The following is a 16,875-nucleotide window of genomic DNA, read 5'->3' on the forward strand; positions in this document are numbered from 1 at the left end:
AGCCAACACCCCCATGCCCCACCCAAGCCGGTTTCTGTGGTGGATTGAAAAGATGCCACCAGAGGTTTGTGTACTTCCTCCTGGAATTACATTATTGGAGCCTTTCTTTTTAGTCAGCGCACAGGTCAACATGCGGTCAATGATTAATGTTTGCGGCATGACTAAGGTGCCTGACGGTTGTGAGCTCCACCAATGCTCTCTGAGACGGAGAAGACCACCAGGCCTAGGAGAGGCCTTGGCGCCGCGACCCGCATGCCCGGGACGCACCCAGATCATCTGCAGGCGCTGCGGGAGGGGCCGTGGCCAGTGGGTGAGTGGCAGCGTCTGTGAGCAGCACGGGAAATGACTCCAGTGCGGCCACACGGCTCCTGCATGCGTGCAGACCTGCTCCAAGGTTCTGTTCTGATGCTTGCCTCCCTTCTTCGCAAATGTGATCTTTAACGTTTTTCCAGTTGTAAGACATTCAGAGCTCCAACATTCAGTCACTCACTTCAGAAAACAGGAGCATCAGGAGGAATTTTGGTGCTAATTTAGGTTGCCCCCCACCTCTACATTATTTATTTATTATTTATTTATTTTTGTTTTTGAGATGGAGTCTCACTCTGTCGCCAGGCTGGAGTGCAGTGGCACGATTTTGGCTCACTGCAACCTCTGCCTCCCGGGTTCAAATGATTGTCCTGCCTCAACCTCCCGAGTAGCTGAGACTACAGGTGCTCGCCACCACACCTGGCTAATTTTTTTTTTTTTTTTTTTTTTTTTAGTAGAGACAGGGTTTCACCATGTTGGCCAGGATGGTCTCGATCTCTTGACCTCATGATCCACCTGCCTCGGCCTCCCAAAGTGCTGGGATTACGGGCTTGAGCCACTGCACCTGGCCTTTTATTTATTTATTTATTCATTTTTGAGACAAAGTCTCGCTTTGTCACCCAGGCTGGAGCGTAGTGGCGCAATCTTGGCTCACTGCAACCTCCACCTCCTGGGTTCAAGTGATTCTCATGCCTCAGTCTCCCCACAGCTGGGACTACAGGCATGGACCACCAGGCCTGGCTACTTTTTTTGTATTTTTAGTACAGATGGGGTTTCACCATATTGGTCAGGCTGGTCTCGAGCTCCTGACCTCAAGTGATGCACCTGAGTCGGCCTCCCAAAGTGCTGGGATTACAAGCATGAGCCACCGTGCCTGGCCTCTGCCTCTACTTTAAATGACAAACTATTTCTTTTTTTTTTTTTTTTGAGATGGAGTCTCGCTGTGTCGCCCAGGCTGGAGTGCAGTGGCGCGATCTCAGCTCATTGCAACCTCCACCTTCCAGGTTCAAGCGATGCTTCCACCTTAGCCTCCCAAGTAGCTGGGATTACAGGCGCTTGCCACCACGCCTGGCTAATTTTTGTGTTTTTAGTAGAGACGGGGTTTTGCCCTGTTGGCCAGGCTGGTCTCAAACTCCTGACCTCAGGTGATCCGCCTGCCTTGGCCTCCCAAAATGCTGGGATTACAGGCATGAGCCACTGCGCCCGGCCGACAAAATATTTCTTAAAAAGTCTGTAACCACAGAGAATTTTCTGGAAGGAGAACACAGCTTCTGTAGGCTTTATTAACATCCTGGGTTGCTCCGTGGATGGCCGGGCCAGGCAGGACCCTGGTCCAGCCCCTCACAGACAAGAGGTCAGGTGGGGTAGGAGGCTGGCGGGAGCGTGGTCACTGTCCCGGGTAGCGGCCCCCAGGCTGAGAAGGGCACAAGGCTCCGTGTCCAGCAGTCCCTGTGCACCACACACCAGGACGTCCTGTACTTGCCCCCCAGCATAGTTCCTGGAGGACAGCATCCCTGAACTGAATGGGAAGCCTGTCCTGTTGCCTCGCCGGCACCTCTTCGGCCTCAGCTGGGACTTTCAACCGCTTGGGCCTTTCGCAGTACGCCCTTTGCAAAACCTTTTTTTTTTTTAAAAAAAAAAAAAAAAAACTAAAAAATAACGTTCTAGGAAGGTTAGAAGGAGCTTTGGGGTCTGAATTAGAGTCAGAGGCAGTAGCATGAACTCATGTTCTCTTCACAGATACAGAAGCGGCTGCGGAGATGTTCATACACACAGGTGACACCCTCGTCCCTGCTCTGCAGCTGAACAGGTGACACCCTCATCCCTGCTCTGCAGCTGAGGGCCTCCAAGTGACAACATCCCAGCAGCACCGGACCCACCTGGCACCCAGGCCTCACTATCTAAGACTCGCCAATAAAAGGACCCGGGGCTCCCTGCCTGGCACCTAGGCCTCACTCTCTAAGACTCTCCAATAAAAGGACCCGGAGCTCCCTGCCTGGCACCCAGGCCTCACTCTCTAAGACTCTCCAATAAAAGGACCCGGGGCTCCCTGCCTGGCACCCAGGCCTCACTCTCTGAGACTCTCCAATAAAAGGACCCGGGGCTCCTTGCCTGGCACCCAGACCTCACTCTCTGAGACTCTCCAATAAAAGGACCCGGGGCTCCTTGCCTGGCACCCAGGCCTCACTCTCTAAGACTCTCCAATAAAAGGACCCGGGGCTCCTTGCCTGGCACCCAGGCCTCACTCTCTAAGACTCTCCAATAAAAGGACCCGGGGCTCCTTGCCTGGCACCCAGGCCTCACTCTCTAAGACTCTCTAATAAAAGGACCCGGGGCTCCTTGCCTGACACCCAGGCCTCACTCTCTAAGACTCTCCAATAAAAGGACCCGGGGCTCCTTGCCTGGCACCCAGGCCTCACTCTCTAAGATTCGCCAATAAAACGACCCAGGGCTCCTTGCCTGGCACCCAGGCCTCACTCTCTAAGACTCTCCAATAAAAGGACCCGGGGCTCCTTGCCCGGCACCCAGGCTTCACTCTCTAAGACTCGCCAATAAAAGGACCCGGATCTCCTTGGAGAAGGGCTGATTCCCGGGCCAGGACAGGGAATGCAAGAGGAGCCTGGAGCACCCTGCAGTGCCAGGAAGTCAGGACGTACCCCAAAATGAAAACTCTGTTGATGGGGGTACGTCAGGGGACCCAGGAGCCGATGGCAGGAGCTCCCTAGGGCCAAGGACAGACAGTGTGATTCACAAAAAAAGTAGTGTTGCATTCTAGCTCAGAGTTTAAAACATATATAAAATGAGCCCATCCTGATACAAACAAATGATCAAATAAATAAATACAAGTCCAAGCTATTCCAGATCCTCCCCTGTCTAGGAGAAGCCCCCCACGGCCATGGACTTGCTCCCTGACTAAATGTGCAAAGGGAGAAGCAGTCCTGTCACCAAGGAGACACCTGCAGACACCTGACTCTGGTGAGGAAGGTCAGAGCTGTCTGTAATGTCACTTGGATATCAGGGACGCCACAGTGGGGTGCGACAGGCGGCGGCACTCCTCCCTGAAACCTGTCGTCCACCCCCACAAGAAAGCACAAGACAGGCCTGGATCGGGGCACCTGGACAAACTGCCTGGCCAGGCCCTCTCAGAACTGCAGGGCACGGAAGACAAAGAAAGACTGAGAGACCGTCACAGGCCTGAGGGTGCTGGGCAAATGGTGCACGGGAGGCTGTCTCCCACAGGTGGCAGCGGGGACAAGGTCCTAGAGCAGAAACAGGACGTTGATAATGAAATTCAAAGTCCGGAGTTCACAGTGACACCCAGTGCTGGTTTCTCAGCTACAACAGCCATGCCCTGTGGGCTTAGAAGTTACAGAGGGGAAGCTGCGGAGTGGCAGAAGGGACCCTCTGTGCTCACTTTGCAACTCTTCTGTAAACCTAAAATTATCCCGAAATACGTTTATTTTTAAAAATAACCATTCATTAGCCGGGCACGGTGGCTCACGCCTGTAATCCCACCACTTTGGGAGGCCGAGGCAGGCAGATCACGAGGTCAGGAGATCGAGACCATCCTGGCTAACACGGTGAAACCCCGTCTCTACTAAAAATACAAAAAAATTAGCCAGGCGTGGTGGCGGGCGCCTGTAGTCCCGGCTACTCGGGAGGCTGAGGCAGGAGAATGGTGTGAACCCAGGAGGCGGAGCTTGCAGTGAGCCGAGAACGCGCCACTGCACTCCAGCCTGGGTGACAGAGCAAGACTCCGTCTCAAAAAAAAAAAAAAAAAAAAAAACCATTCATTACTGCGGAAGAGGTGAGCGTGCGTTGCAGAAGGTTAGGACAAGACACCGCGTTTCTGTGGCCAAGGACGTCGACGAGTCCCATTCTGCGCTTGCAGGAGACCGCCAGGAAATCACAGGACTGCGGACGGCACAAAGGGCAGAAGTGCCCAGGCCTGCCGGGCGCCCCGAGAAGCTCATGCTGCCAAGCAGCTGGCACTGCCATTGGCCTTCAGAGTTCTCTGGGCCGCAGGCGGGCAGAGGAGGAGACTGCAGCAGAGCACCCTGCGGGGAGTCCCGCCCGAGAAGCGGGTCCGGCCCCTCAGCAGAGACTGCGAAGGGGTTTCCTGGCCTGCCTTCCCTGCTGCAGGGGCCCCCATCTGCACATCACACAACAGGAACACACCTACCTTTGGCAACACAATAGCTGGTGTACTTTGGTTCAGGTGGAAAAAGCCTTGTGAATCACATATGCTGGTTTCATTATAATTGATTTTTAAATTAGACGAATTACAGATAACAAAGCCACTCCTTCAGAAACAGCCAACCAAGAGTAAGACCATAAGATCACACATAAAATGCCTATTAATTTCTAACTATCAAAGAATAAGTTAATAATGTATTCATTATTCTTTCTGCAAATAAAACTAAGTCTAACTTGAAAACCTAGATACTGGCCAGGCATGGTGGCTACACCTGTAATCCCAGCACTTTGGGAGGCCGAGGCGGGAGCATCGCTTGAGCCCAAGAGTTTAAGGCCAGCCTGGGTGACATGGCAAAACCCTGTCTCTACAAAAACAAAAAAAACACAAAAATTAGCTGGGCATGGTGGCATGCACTTCTCAGCTACTAGAGAGGCTGAGGTGGGAGGATTGCTTGAGCCTGGGAGGTGGAGGTTGCAGTGAGTGCACCAGTGCACTCCAGCCTGGGTGACAGAGGGAGAACATGTCTCAAATTATAAAAAGTAACAATAAAAAAGAAAACCTAGACACGCCCCGGATGGAGCTGAGGCTGTGGTTGGAGGCAGCCTGGTGGATCGTGTATCTCACGAGCAGTGCTTTCTTTACGACTTATTCTTAGAGGATGTGAACGCTGCCAGGAGCCTCGATGGAGCCAACTCCGTGTCACCATCACTCCTGAACCAAATGGGGCCACAGGCCCACTGTGCACAGGGGCCTCCGCCTGCTCCAGGGGCCAGGTGATTGGAGGGCGAGTTGGCCTCGGGGTTCAGAGCCGCTGGGAGAACCCTGAGGAGCCTTTGCAGATCCGCTCCTGGGTCTAGTCCCAGAGGCTCCTTTCCCAGCACTGTGGTAAGTTCAGGTGAAGCAGCCGCCTAATTCCACAGGCCTGGCCTCCTCTGGAGAGACAGAGCGGGAAAGGGGAGAGTGAACAGGAAGCCGGCAGTAGACGGGGCTTCAGGAGAACCTGCTGGACCCTGAAGCCGTGAACCAGAAGCTGGGGAGTCCCAGCGTCACCCTGCATGGAGGCTGAAATACAAAGTCCCCAACACAGGGCAGGTGGGGCCAGGCGGGGCTCGGGCAGGCAGGGCCCAAGGGGCTGCTGCTGTGCACCCTTGAGGTCTGCCCCCCGGACCACTGTGGCTTCACCAATGCCTACCATGTGGCAGAGGGCTCCCCATGACTGTGTCCCGTGAGGGCGCAGCAGCTCAGCTGAAACGTAAGAGAAATGCAAATTAGACTGGATTACTCTCCCTCGAGGAAGCAACTGAAATAAGAGAAAACCCTCCAAAAATCAAGCAGGTTTATCTGAAAGCTGAGCCACACACGTAAGGAGAGCAAAGGATTAGTCTAACAGCATCTTTTTGAGCTGGGACAGTTTGCCGTTTCTATGAAATGACCATGATACAGATCTCTGAGGAAGCATCAGGCAAAATCAAATTTACAACCTGTCCCCGCCCCTGCCCCAGAAAGCCCACACACCTCATCCCGCTGGTCAGGCAGGGTCCCACTGAAGTGGGACTACAAAGCCACCTCTGTGCTTTTCCCAGCCTGCCCCGCCAGCGCCGCCTCACCCGGCCCCGAGCACCTGGCCACCCCTCCCACTACAACACCCCTGGCTCCCTCGGGGGACTCCAAGGCTGCATTTCCGGGGGCTTCCACGCTGCCAGGGGTGCTCTGAAGAGTTCCCTGGGGAGACGGGGATGGCGGGCTGCTCCTGAGTATCCCAAAGACACCAGCAACCCTCGCTCACTCGGCCATGGCAGGACATCGGTCCAGCTTTGGAATCTGACCTTTGATGCAGAACAGGTGACTAAGCTGTCTTGGGTCTGGCCAGGCCTATTTGGCTCACGTGAGTGTTAGGCTGACACTGGAGAACAAGGCAGGCAAAAGCCCTCATTTACAAAAGCCCCAAACCTGGACTTCAAGGAAATGTCACTGAAACACAAGCCCCTCTCAGCGCTGCTTGAGGCACCGGTGGCCTTACGTGTCAGGAGAGGCCCTGCGGGGAAGCGGCTGCTCTAGGGTCTGGCTCCACCCTTCCAGATCCCCAGGCACGGAGGCACCATCCAGGCACAGCACAGACCTATTTCTGAGCTTCCTAGGAGTCAATGACATTGTTATTTACTGTCCAACTTACGCATTCTTCTCCCTTTTCATACTCTTCTGTGCTGTACTATATTTAACACTTTAAAAGGAAGTTAGGGAGACTGGAGAAAGCCTGAGAGAGAGCTACTAGAAACGGGGACAGGCTGGAGGAACGGGGTTTGTGCTCAGGGCAGCATGGCCAACAACAAGCCGGGGCCAGGGCAGTGAGTCCAAGACCCTGCAGCCACTTGGCTGGCTTCCACTGGACACTGTGCCCTTGACAGCCAAGGGCATCTGCTCTTCTGCCTTGCTGAATCTCTGCAGAGCTCATTACATACACACGAATGCAGATTTCCCATGGTTAAAACTGGCAACAATCCCCTTAATAGCTTCAGCTGGGCTACATTTGACTTTTTTTTTTTTTTAATTCCAGATAAAAGGCCGAGCACAGAGGCTCGTGCCTATAATCCTAGCACTTTGGAAGGCCGAGGCAGGTGGATCACCTGAGATCAGGGGTTCAACACCAGCCTGGCCAACATGGTGAAATACCACGTCTACTAAAAATACAAAAATTATCTAGGCGTGGTGGCAAGTGCCTGTAACCCCAGCTACTCGAGAGGCTGAGGCAGAAGAATCGCTTGAACCTGGGAGGCACAGGTTGCAGTGAGCTGAGATCGCACCACTGCACTCCAGCCTGGGCAACAAGAGCGAAACTCCGTCTCAAAAACAAACATTCCAGAAACAATGTGGAAGCGGCAGCGTCAGGCCTGCCCTCCCACTGCTGGAGGCACGGGTGCTCCGTCAGGGTGCTCATGAGCAAGGCTTCCTCATTCCCACACGTGCACCTTTCCATTCAGAGACAGCGGTGTCTGCCTTTCAAACCCCAACTTTCCAGCACTAATTACAAATAACAATTTAATGGCACAAAGCAAGCTTGTCCAACCCACGGCCCGTGGGCCGCATGCAGCCCAGGATGGCTTTGCATGAGGCCCAACACACATTCGTAAACTTTCTTAAAACATTATGGGCCGGGCGCGGTGGCTCACGCCTATAATCCCAACACTCTGAGAGGCCGAGGTGGACGGATCACCTGAGGTCAGGAGTTCAAGACCAGCCTGGCCAACATGGCAAAATACAAAAACTAGCCGGGTGCAGTAGTGCGCACCCGTAATCCCAGCTACTTGAGAGGCTGAAGCAAGAGAATCGCTTGATCGCGGGAGGCACAGGTTGTGTGTGGTGAGCTGAGATCGCGCCACTGCACCCCAGCCTGGGCGACAGAGCAAGATTCTGTCTCGTGAAACAAAAAAACAAAAAACAAAATTATGAGATTTTTAATGTGTGGCCCACGACAATTCCTCTTCTTCCAGTGTGCCCAGGGAAGAGAAAAGACCGGACACCCCAGCATAAACCCTTCCTCCCATTCGGCAGTGGTGTGGGATCAGGGAACTGAAACTCATTTTCGTCCTACTGTTGTGGGGAACCATTCAGTACTTCCTACAGGGCAGGAGGAAGCCAACATGCGACACCTTCCTCCCCTCGCCGACTTCCGGCTCCCGCCCGGCCCAGGCGCCCCCCAGGCTCCCGGACACTGCTCCGCGCTGCTGTTGCCGCAGGCTGAAGGGACACAGGTTTAGAGGCCCCTCCTTGTAGGACTTCTGAGCCTCACCCCCGAGCCCTCGTAAGATACCTGTGGGGCTGATCTCAAAGAAATCTCCACATCTAACTCAGAACCATCATCTCGCCAGAACCCAGCGGCCTTGCTCCTGCCTGGGTGCTGTAGCCATGATGGCACCACAATGGTCCAAGTGACCACCTTTGCTACAACGGCTGCATGCATACAGCACTGGGCACAACCACGTCTGCCAGTGCCCGTGACTGTTCACCATGTCAGCCCTCAGCAGGGCAGCAGGGGGCAGCAGCACCATGAATAGCTCCTCCAGCCAAGTGACCCTGCCGCACCCCCAGAGGGCACCATGCCCATTCCCAGCCTCCCTGAGCACAACGCTGTCCTGATGCTCTGAAAGGGATGATATCTTGCTTTTTACCACTGGCCTGGGGGCCAGAAGCAGGGGCTCACGCCTAGAGTCCCAGCACTCTGGGAGGCTGACTGGGCGAATATCTTGAGACCAGGTGTTCAGGACCAGCCTCAGCAACATAGCAAGATGCTGTCTCTATAAAAAACACAAAACCTAGCTGGGCATGGTGGCTTACGTCTGTAATCCCAGCACTTTGGGAGGCCAAGGAGGGTGGATCACCCGAACTCAGGAGTTCAAAACCAGCCTGGCTAATACGGCGAAACCCCATCTCTACTTAAAATACAAAAATTAGCCAGGCCTGGTGGCGCATGCCTGTAATTCCAGCCACTTGGGAGACTGAGGCAGCAGAATCGCTTGCACCTCGGAGGCGGAGGTTGCAGTGAGCTGAGATTCTGCCACTGCACTCCAGCCTGGGTGACAGAGTGAGACTCAACAACAACAAAAAAAAGACTGCCTCTGGAGTGAATACCAGGCTTTTGGCCTTTCCTCCTCCATTTCCTCAGCGACTGCCTCTGGAGTGAATACCATGCTTTTGGCCTTTCCTCCTCCATCTCCTCAGCAACTGCCTCTGGATTGAATACCAGGCATTTGGCCTTTCCTCCTCCATCTCCTCAGCGACTGCCTCTGGAGTGAATACCAGGCTTTTGGCCTTTCCTCCTCCATCTCCTCAGCGACTGCCTCTGGAGTGAATATCAGGCTTTTGGCCTTTCCTCCTCCATCTCCTCAGCGACTGCCTCTGGAGTGAATACCAGGCTTCTGGCCTTTCCTCCTCCATCTCCTCAGCGGTTTTTCTTGCGAAGGTCCATTCTGCTGGACTCTAGGAGATGGCCACATCACAGAAAGCACTGTGGTCCTGTCTGCTAGCCTGGCTTCCCGAAGTTATATGTTCATTTATTAAAGATGTCTCAAGAAAACGGACAAAATAGGGCCAGGTGCGGTGGCTCATGCCTATAATCCCAGCTTGGGAGGCTGACGTGGGCGGATCACGTGAGGTTGGGAGTTCGAGACCAGCCTGACCGACATGAAGAAACCTCGTCTCTACTAAAAATACAAAAATTAGCCGGGCGTGGTGGCACATGCCTGTATTTCCAGCTACTCAGGAGGCTGAGGCAGAAGAATCCCTTGAACCCAGGAGGCAGAGGTTGTGGTGAGCCGAGATCATGCCATTGCACTCCAGCCTGGGCAACAAGAGCGAAACTCTGTCTCAAGAAAAAAAGAAAAAGTAAAGAAAAGAAAAAAAGTTCACTTTTGTAGCCACCAGAGAAAAGAAAAAAAAAGGAAAATGAAACCCACTGTGTCTGGGCCACCCTGCAGGAGGGTGAAGCAGCGTCCACCCCAAGCCATGGCACTGAGAGGAGGAAGACAGAAAGGGTATCACATTTGGAGCCTCTAAGTCCTGACTCCAGCTATTCACACCGAGAAGAGGAGGACAGGGTGTCACACTTGGTCACTTTAAGTCCTGGCTCAGCTATTCACACCGAGAGGAGGAGGACAGGGTGTCTCACTCGGAGCCTCTAAGTCCTGGCTCAGCTATTGACAGTGAGAGGAGGAGGACAGGGTGTCACACTCAGAGCCTCTAAATCTTGACTCCAGCTATTCACACCGAGAGGAGGAAGACAGGGTGTCACATTCGGTCACCCTAAGTCCTGGCTCAGCTATTCACACTGAGAGGAGGAGGATGGGGCGTCACACTCAGAGCCTCTAAGTCCTGGCTCAGCTATTCACACTGAGAGGAGGAGGACAGGGTGTCACACTCAGAGCCTGTAAGTCCTGGCTCAGCTATTCAACTAATGGCTTTACGAATGACATGTCCGATACACAGCTTTAGAGAAAGGGAACACATCGCTTCTAACACTTCCTGACATTTCTTCTAACTCCTGACATTTTCAGAAGCACGGGATGTTCACTGCAACAGCTGCTTCCAGCTGAGAAAGGGGCCGCCCTTTCTAACGTTTTAAAAGGCTTAGCTGTCTACCAAATGGGATTTTAAGGGTAAAGGGATTTCATGCCACATTTCTTTCATAGAAATACATAAAATTACAAATAAAATTCAAAGCCCAGCCTTTCAGGGCAGGGACCCAGCTGATGCAGCAGCATCAGACACTCTGGCTGCCAAATGAGCAGGGGAGAGAGGCAGCCAGGTGACGTAGCAGGGACAGGTGACGTAGCAGGGACAGGTGACGTAGCAGGGAGATGGAGCCAGGATGGCTTCTCCCGGAGGCAGCCCCAGGCCACCAGACATGGGTGGCCACACCGTGGTAGCAGACTGCAGTCACCCTGGCCAGAGCTGACAAAGTGGCTGGAAAATGAGGGGAGAAACCCTAGAAAGGAGCAGGCACAGAGAGAGGACATCCCCATGCAGCACATAAACGCTCCCCACGTCCTTGTCTGACCCTGAGCTGATGACACAGCGTGTGGGGAAGACTCCCAGGGTACCAGCAGAAATGGATGGCTGAAGACCGAGAACACTGAGCAGAGACCGCGGCTGCTGCTCACCACCTGGAAGTCTGGAGTTGGAACCCTCACAAGTTAGAGGCTTAAAAACACCATGGGCTTCCCAGCAACATCCAGAAAAACCACACCTTCGCAGATCCAAGACTAAGGATGTGTCAGGCAGAAGAAAAAGCCAGACAGACCTGCCCTAACAGCATCAACACTGAGCCTCTTCAGGGTGATCCGTAAGAATTCAGCCTGCGAGAACAAAGCCCAACACTCTTCAGGGGAAGACAACAGAATTCAACAGAATTCAGAGTCTCTACCATATAAACTCTACCATATAAACAGTATATAAACTAAAATTCCACCAGACAATGAGGAAGTACTGGATGTGTGAAGAAGGGATAACAGGATCCATGCTGAAGGGAAAACGTAGCCAAAAGAAGTAGATCCTGAGGCTGGGCACAGTGGCTCACACCTGTAATCTCAGGCGGGCAGATCACGAGGTCAGGAGATTGTGAACATCCTGGCTAACACGGTGAAACCTCCTCTCTACTAAAAATACAAAAAATTAGCCAGGCGTGGTGGCATGCACCTGTAGTCCCAGCTACTCGGGAGGCTGAGGCAGGAGAATCGCTTGAACCCAGGAGGCACAGGTTGCAGTGAGCTGAGATCGTGCCACTGCATCCAACCCTGGGCGACAGAGCAAGACTCCATCTCAAAACAAAACAAAACAAAACAAAAAAACAAAGTATTAGCCAGGTGTGGTGGTGCACACTTGTAGTCCCATCTACTTGGAAGGCTGAGGCAAGAGGATCGCTTGAACCTGGGAGGTGGAGCTTGCAGTGAGCTGAGATCGTGTCACTGCACTCTAGCCTGGGGAGCAAGACTCCGTCTCCAAAAAAAAAAAAGAAAAAAAAAGAAATAGTTATAGCCAGGAGCAGTGGCTCATGCTGGTAATCCCAGTACTTTAGGAGGCCAAGGAAGGTGGGTTGCTTGAGTCCAAGAGTTCAAGACCAGACTGAGAAACACAGTGAAACCCCATCTATACAAAAAAAAAAATAGCTGGGCATGGTGGTACACATCTGTAGTCCCAGCTACTCAGAAGGCTGAGGCAAGAGGATCGCTTCAGCCAAGGAGTTTGAGGCCAGCCTGGGCATCATGGTGAAACCCCAGCTAAAAATTGGCCAGGAGTAGTGGCCCATGCTGGTAGTCTTAGCTACTCTGGAGGCTAAGGGAAGATCACCTGAGCCCAGGAAGTCAAGGCTGCATTGAGATGTGATCACAACACTGCTTCTTAGCCTCAGTGACAGAGAGTGACCCTGTCTCAAAAAAGAAAGAAAAAGGAAAGAAGGAAGGAAGGGAGGGAGGGAGGGAGGGAGGGAGGGAGGGAGGGAAGGAGGAAAGGAGGGAAGGAAGAAAGGAGGGAAGGAAGGAAGGCAGGCAGGCTGGCCAGAAGATGATGGAAAGACATCTTTAAACTGGTGAATGACAAAAAGTGACAACCCAGGCTGGGCGCGGTAGGTTACGCCTATAATCCCAGCACTTTGGGAGGCCAAGGCAGGTGAATCACCTGAGGTTGGTCAGGAGTTCAAGACCGGTCTGGCCAACATGGCAAAACCCTGTCTCTAATAAAAAATACAAAAAATTAGCTGAGCATGGTGGTGTGTGCCTGTAATTCCAGATACTCAGGAAGCTGAGGCAGGAGAATCGCTTGAACCATGGAGTCGGAGGTTGCAGCGAACCGAGATGGCACCACTGCACTCCAGCCTGGTGACAGAGCAAGACTTTGTCTCAAAAAATAATAAATAAATAAATAGGCCGGCATGTTAGCTCATCCCTGTAATCCTAGCACTTTGGGAGGCCCAGGTGGGTGGATCACTTGAGCCCAGGAGTTCAACACCAGCCTGAGCAACATGGCGAAACCCCGTCTCTACCAAAAATACAAAAGTTAGCTGGGTATGGTGGCACACGCCTATAGTCCCAGCTACTCAGGAGGCTGAGGCAGGAGAATTGCTTGAACCTGGGAAGTGGAGGTTGCAGGGAGCCGAGATCGCGCCACTGCACTCCAGCCTGGAAAACAAGAGCGAGACTCTGTCTCAAAAATATATATACATATAAGTGACAACCCAGAATTCCATGTCACTCAAAAATGTCCCTCAAAAATAAAGGTGAAAGAGGGACATTACAGACAAACAAAAACAGAGAATTCATGGTCAACAGACCTATATGAAAAGAAAAGCTAAAAGTACATCTTTAGGTTGAAAAAAAACAAGATTTGAACCACACTATGAACCACGTTGACCTAATGACGTTACAGAAAACGAAAACCAGTGACTGAATAAAACTCTTTTCAAGTGTATATGCAATATTCACCACGAAGAGTATATACATGATCATAAAACACCTTTTTGTTTTTTTGAGACAGGGTCTCATTCTGTTGCCCAGGCTGGGGCACAGTGGCGTGATCACAGCTAGCTGCAGCCTCTACCCCTGGGCTCCAGTGATCCGGCTAATGAACAAAACATTTTGGCCGGGCACAGTGGTTCATGCCTGTAATCCCAGCACTTTGGGAAGCTGAGGTGGGTGGATGGCTTGAGCTCAGGAGTTCGAGATCAGCCTGGCAACACAGCGAGACCCTCTCTCTATGAAAAATACAAAAAGTAGCCAAGCATGGTGGCACATACCCATAGTCCCAGCTACTTGGGGGGCTGAGGCGAGAGGATTGCTTGAGCCTGGGAACTTGAGGCTGCAGTGAGCCGAGGTCACACCTCTGTACTCCAGCCTGGGTGACAAAGTGAAACCCTTTAAAAAAAAAAGTTTTTTGTTTTTTTTTAGATGGAGTCTCGCTCTGTAGCCCAGGCTGGACTGTAGTGGTGCAATCTCGACTCACTGCAAGCTCCGCCTCCTGGATTCATGCCATTCTCCTGCCTCAGCCTCCTGAGCAGCTGGGACTATAGGCGCCTGCCACCATGCCTGGCTAATTTTTTGTATTTTCAGTAGAGACGGGGTTTCACTGTGTTAGCCAGGATGGTCTCGATCTCCTGACCTCGTGATCTGCCCGCCTCGGCCTCCCAAAGTGCTGAGAGTACAGGCGTGAGCCACCGCACCCGATCCTTTTTTTTTTTTTTTGTACAGACAGGGTCTCACAATGTCCAGGCTTGTCTCAAACTCCTGGCCTCAAGAAGTCCTCCCACCTTGGCCTCCCAAAGTGCTGGGATTACAGGTGTGAGTCACCATGCCTGGCCGAAATAAATCTTAATCAATTTAAAAGAACTGAAATCAGAGTATACTTTCTAAGCATATTGGAGTTAAATTAGAAATCAGTCGTGGTAGGAAATCTAGAAAATCAACTGGGTGCAGTAGCTCACACCTGTCATCCCAGCACTTTGGGAGGCCGAGGTGGGCAGATCACCTGAGGGCAGGAGTTCGAGACCAGCCTGACCTAAATGGTGAAACCCTGTCTCTACTGAAAATACAAAATTAGCTGGGTGTGGTGGCGCATGCCTGTAGTCTCAGCTACTTGAGAGGCTGAAGCAGAAGAATCTCTTGAACCTGGGAGGTGGAGGTTACGGTGAGCCGAGATTGCGCCATTGGATTCCAGCCTGGGCAACAAGAACGAAACTCTGTCTCAAAAAAAAGAAAAGAGGTCAGGTGCGGTGGCTCATGCCTGTAATCCCAGCACTTTGGGAGGCTGAGGCAGGAGGATCACCTGAGGTCACGAGTTCAAGACCAGCGTGACCAACATGGTGAAACCTCGTCTCTACTAAAAATACAAAAATTAGCTGGGCATGGTGGCATGTGCCTGTAATCCCAGCTATTCGGGAGGCTGAGGCAGGAGAATCACTTAAACCTGGGAGGCGAAGGCTACAGTGAGCTGAGACTGCATCAGTGCACTCCAGCCTGGGTGACAGTGTGAGACTGTTTCAAAAAAAAAAAAGAAACCCCATCTTTAAAAAAAAAACAAAAATTAGCCAGGCGTGGTGGCGCAAGGCTGCAGTGAGCCAAGATCATGCCATTGCACTCCAGCCTGAGTGACAGAGTGAGATCTGTCTCAAAAGAGAAAAGAAAAATAAATAAATAAATGAGAGCAGTGGCTGTCCATGGGGCAGGGGACCGATGGAAGGGGACATGAGTGGTGCTTCTGCAGGGATTGAAATGGTCTCATGACCAGGTTCATGCATTCATCAAAACTCACTACATTTTATGGTGGAGACTGAGGCACTTTGCTGTACATACAGTTTACCTCAATTACCAAAAAAGACCAAAAGGACACACAGTAAGTGTTCATGGTCATTATCTTTGGGTGCAGAGTTATAGATTTTTTTGCCTTTAAACTTTCTTTTCCTCTATAAATTTCAGCATTAAGTAGCTGTTTGGGAGTATACTTTTTTTTTAAAAAAGTATTTTTCTGGCCAGGTGTGGTGGCTCACACCTGTAATCCCAACACTTTGGGAGGCCAAGGCAAGTAGATCACTGGAGGCCTGGAGTTTAAGACCAGCCTCGCCAACATGGCGAAACCTCTTCTCTCCTAAAATACCAAAAAATAGCTGGGCGTGGTTGCATACACCTGTAATCCCAGCTATCTGGGAAGCTGAGGCACAAGAATCACTTGAACCCGGGGGGTGGAGGTTGCAGTGAGTCGAGATCACACCACTGCACTCTAGCCTGGGTGACACAGCAAGACCATCTCAAAAATATATACATCTTTTTCTTTATTTTTTTCCTTTTTAATTTCTTTTTTCTTTTTCTTTTTTGAGACAAGGTCTCACTCTGTTGCCCAGGCTGGAGTGCAGCGGTGTGATCACGGCTCACTGCAGTATCAACCTCCTAGGCTCAAGCAATCCTCACGTTTCAGCCTCTTGACTGGCATGTCACCACACCTGGCTAATTTTTGGGGTTTTTTCGTTTTTTTTTTTTTTTTTTTTTTGAGACAGAGTCTCACTTTGTCACCCAGGCTGGAGTGCAGTGGCGCGATCTCAGCTCCCTGAAATCTCTGCCTCCCAGGTTCACACCATTCTCCTGCCTCAGCCTCCTGAGCAGCTGGGACTACAGGCACCCGCCACCATGCCTGGCTAATTTTTTGTATTTTTAGTAGAGACGGGGTTTCGCCATGTTAGCCAGGATGGTCTCGATCTCCTGACCTCGTGATCCGCCCGCCTCGGCCTCTCAAAGTGCTGGGATTACAGGCGTGAGCCACCGCGCCCAGCCTTTTTGTTTGTTTTTTGAGATAGAGTCTTGCTCTGTCGCCAGGCTGGAGTGCAGTGGCCCGATCTCAGCTTACTGCAACCTCCGCCTCCTGGGTTTAAGCGAGTCTCCTGCCTCAGCCTCCTAAGTAGCTGAGACTACAGGTGCCCACCACCACACCCAGCTAATTTTTATATTTTTTTGTAGAGATGGGGTTTCACCATGTTGTCCAAGCTGGTCTCAAACTCCTGGGCTCAAAAGATCCTCCCACCTCAGCCTCTCAAAGCGCTGAGATTACAAGCGTGATCCACTGTGCCCAGTGAAAAAGTATTTTTAAATTATCTTTGTCTTCAGGAGTAGAAACACTTTTCTTCCTTGAAAGAAAATTAAGGCTGGGTCCAGTGGCTCACGCCTGTAATCTCAGCACTTTGGGAGGCTGAGGCAGGAGGATCTCTTGAGCCCAGGAGTTTGAGACCACCTTGGGCAACATGGCAAGACCCAGTCTCTACAAAAAATAAAAAATAAAAAAATAAATTAGGCAGGCGTGGTGGCATGCACCCGTATTTCCAGGAGTTTGAGCCTACAATGAGC

General features: G+C 51.8%; 1 protein-coding gene across 2 annotated transcripts in view; it reads right to left on the reverse strand.

Annotated features, from left to right (window-relative positions):
- DEAF1 (DEAF1 transcription factor) overlaps positions 1-16,875 on the reverse strand; it is a 51,389-nt gene that overhangs the window by 8,387 nt on the left and 26,127 nt on the right. Inside the window, exon 11 of one of the 2 annotated variants that reach the window (XM_063728329.1) lies at positions 5,445-5,749. The exons of the other annotated variant lie outside the window; for it this stretch is intronic. Coding sequence (XP_063584399.1) covers positions 5,693-5,749 — 57 coding nt within the window. The 3' untranslated portion in view covers positions 5,445-5,692. Of the gene's footprint in view, positions 1-5,444; positions 5,750-16,875 lie in introns of those variants that run through there. 2 annotated transcript variants of the gene reach the window in all.

This window comes from Pongo abelii, chromosome 9, assembly GCF_028885655.2.
Source record: "Pongo abelii isolate AG06213 chromosome 9, NHGRI_mPonAbe1-v2.0_pri, whole genome shotgun sequence".
NCBI lineage: Eukaryota > Metazoa > Chordata > Mammalia > Primates > Hominidae > Pongo > Pongo abelii.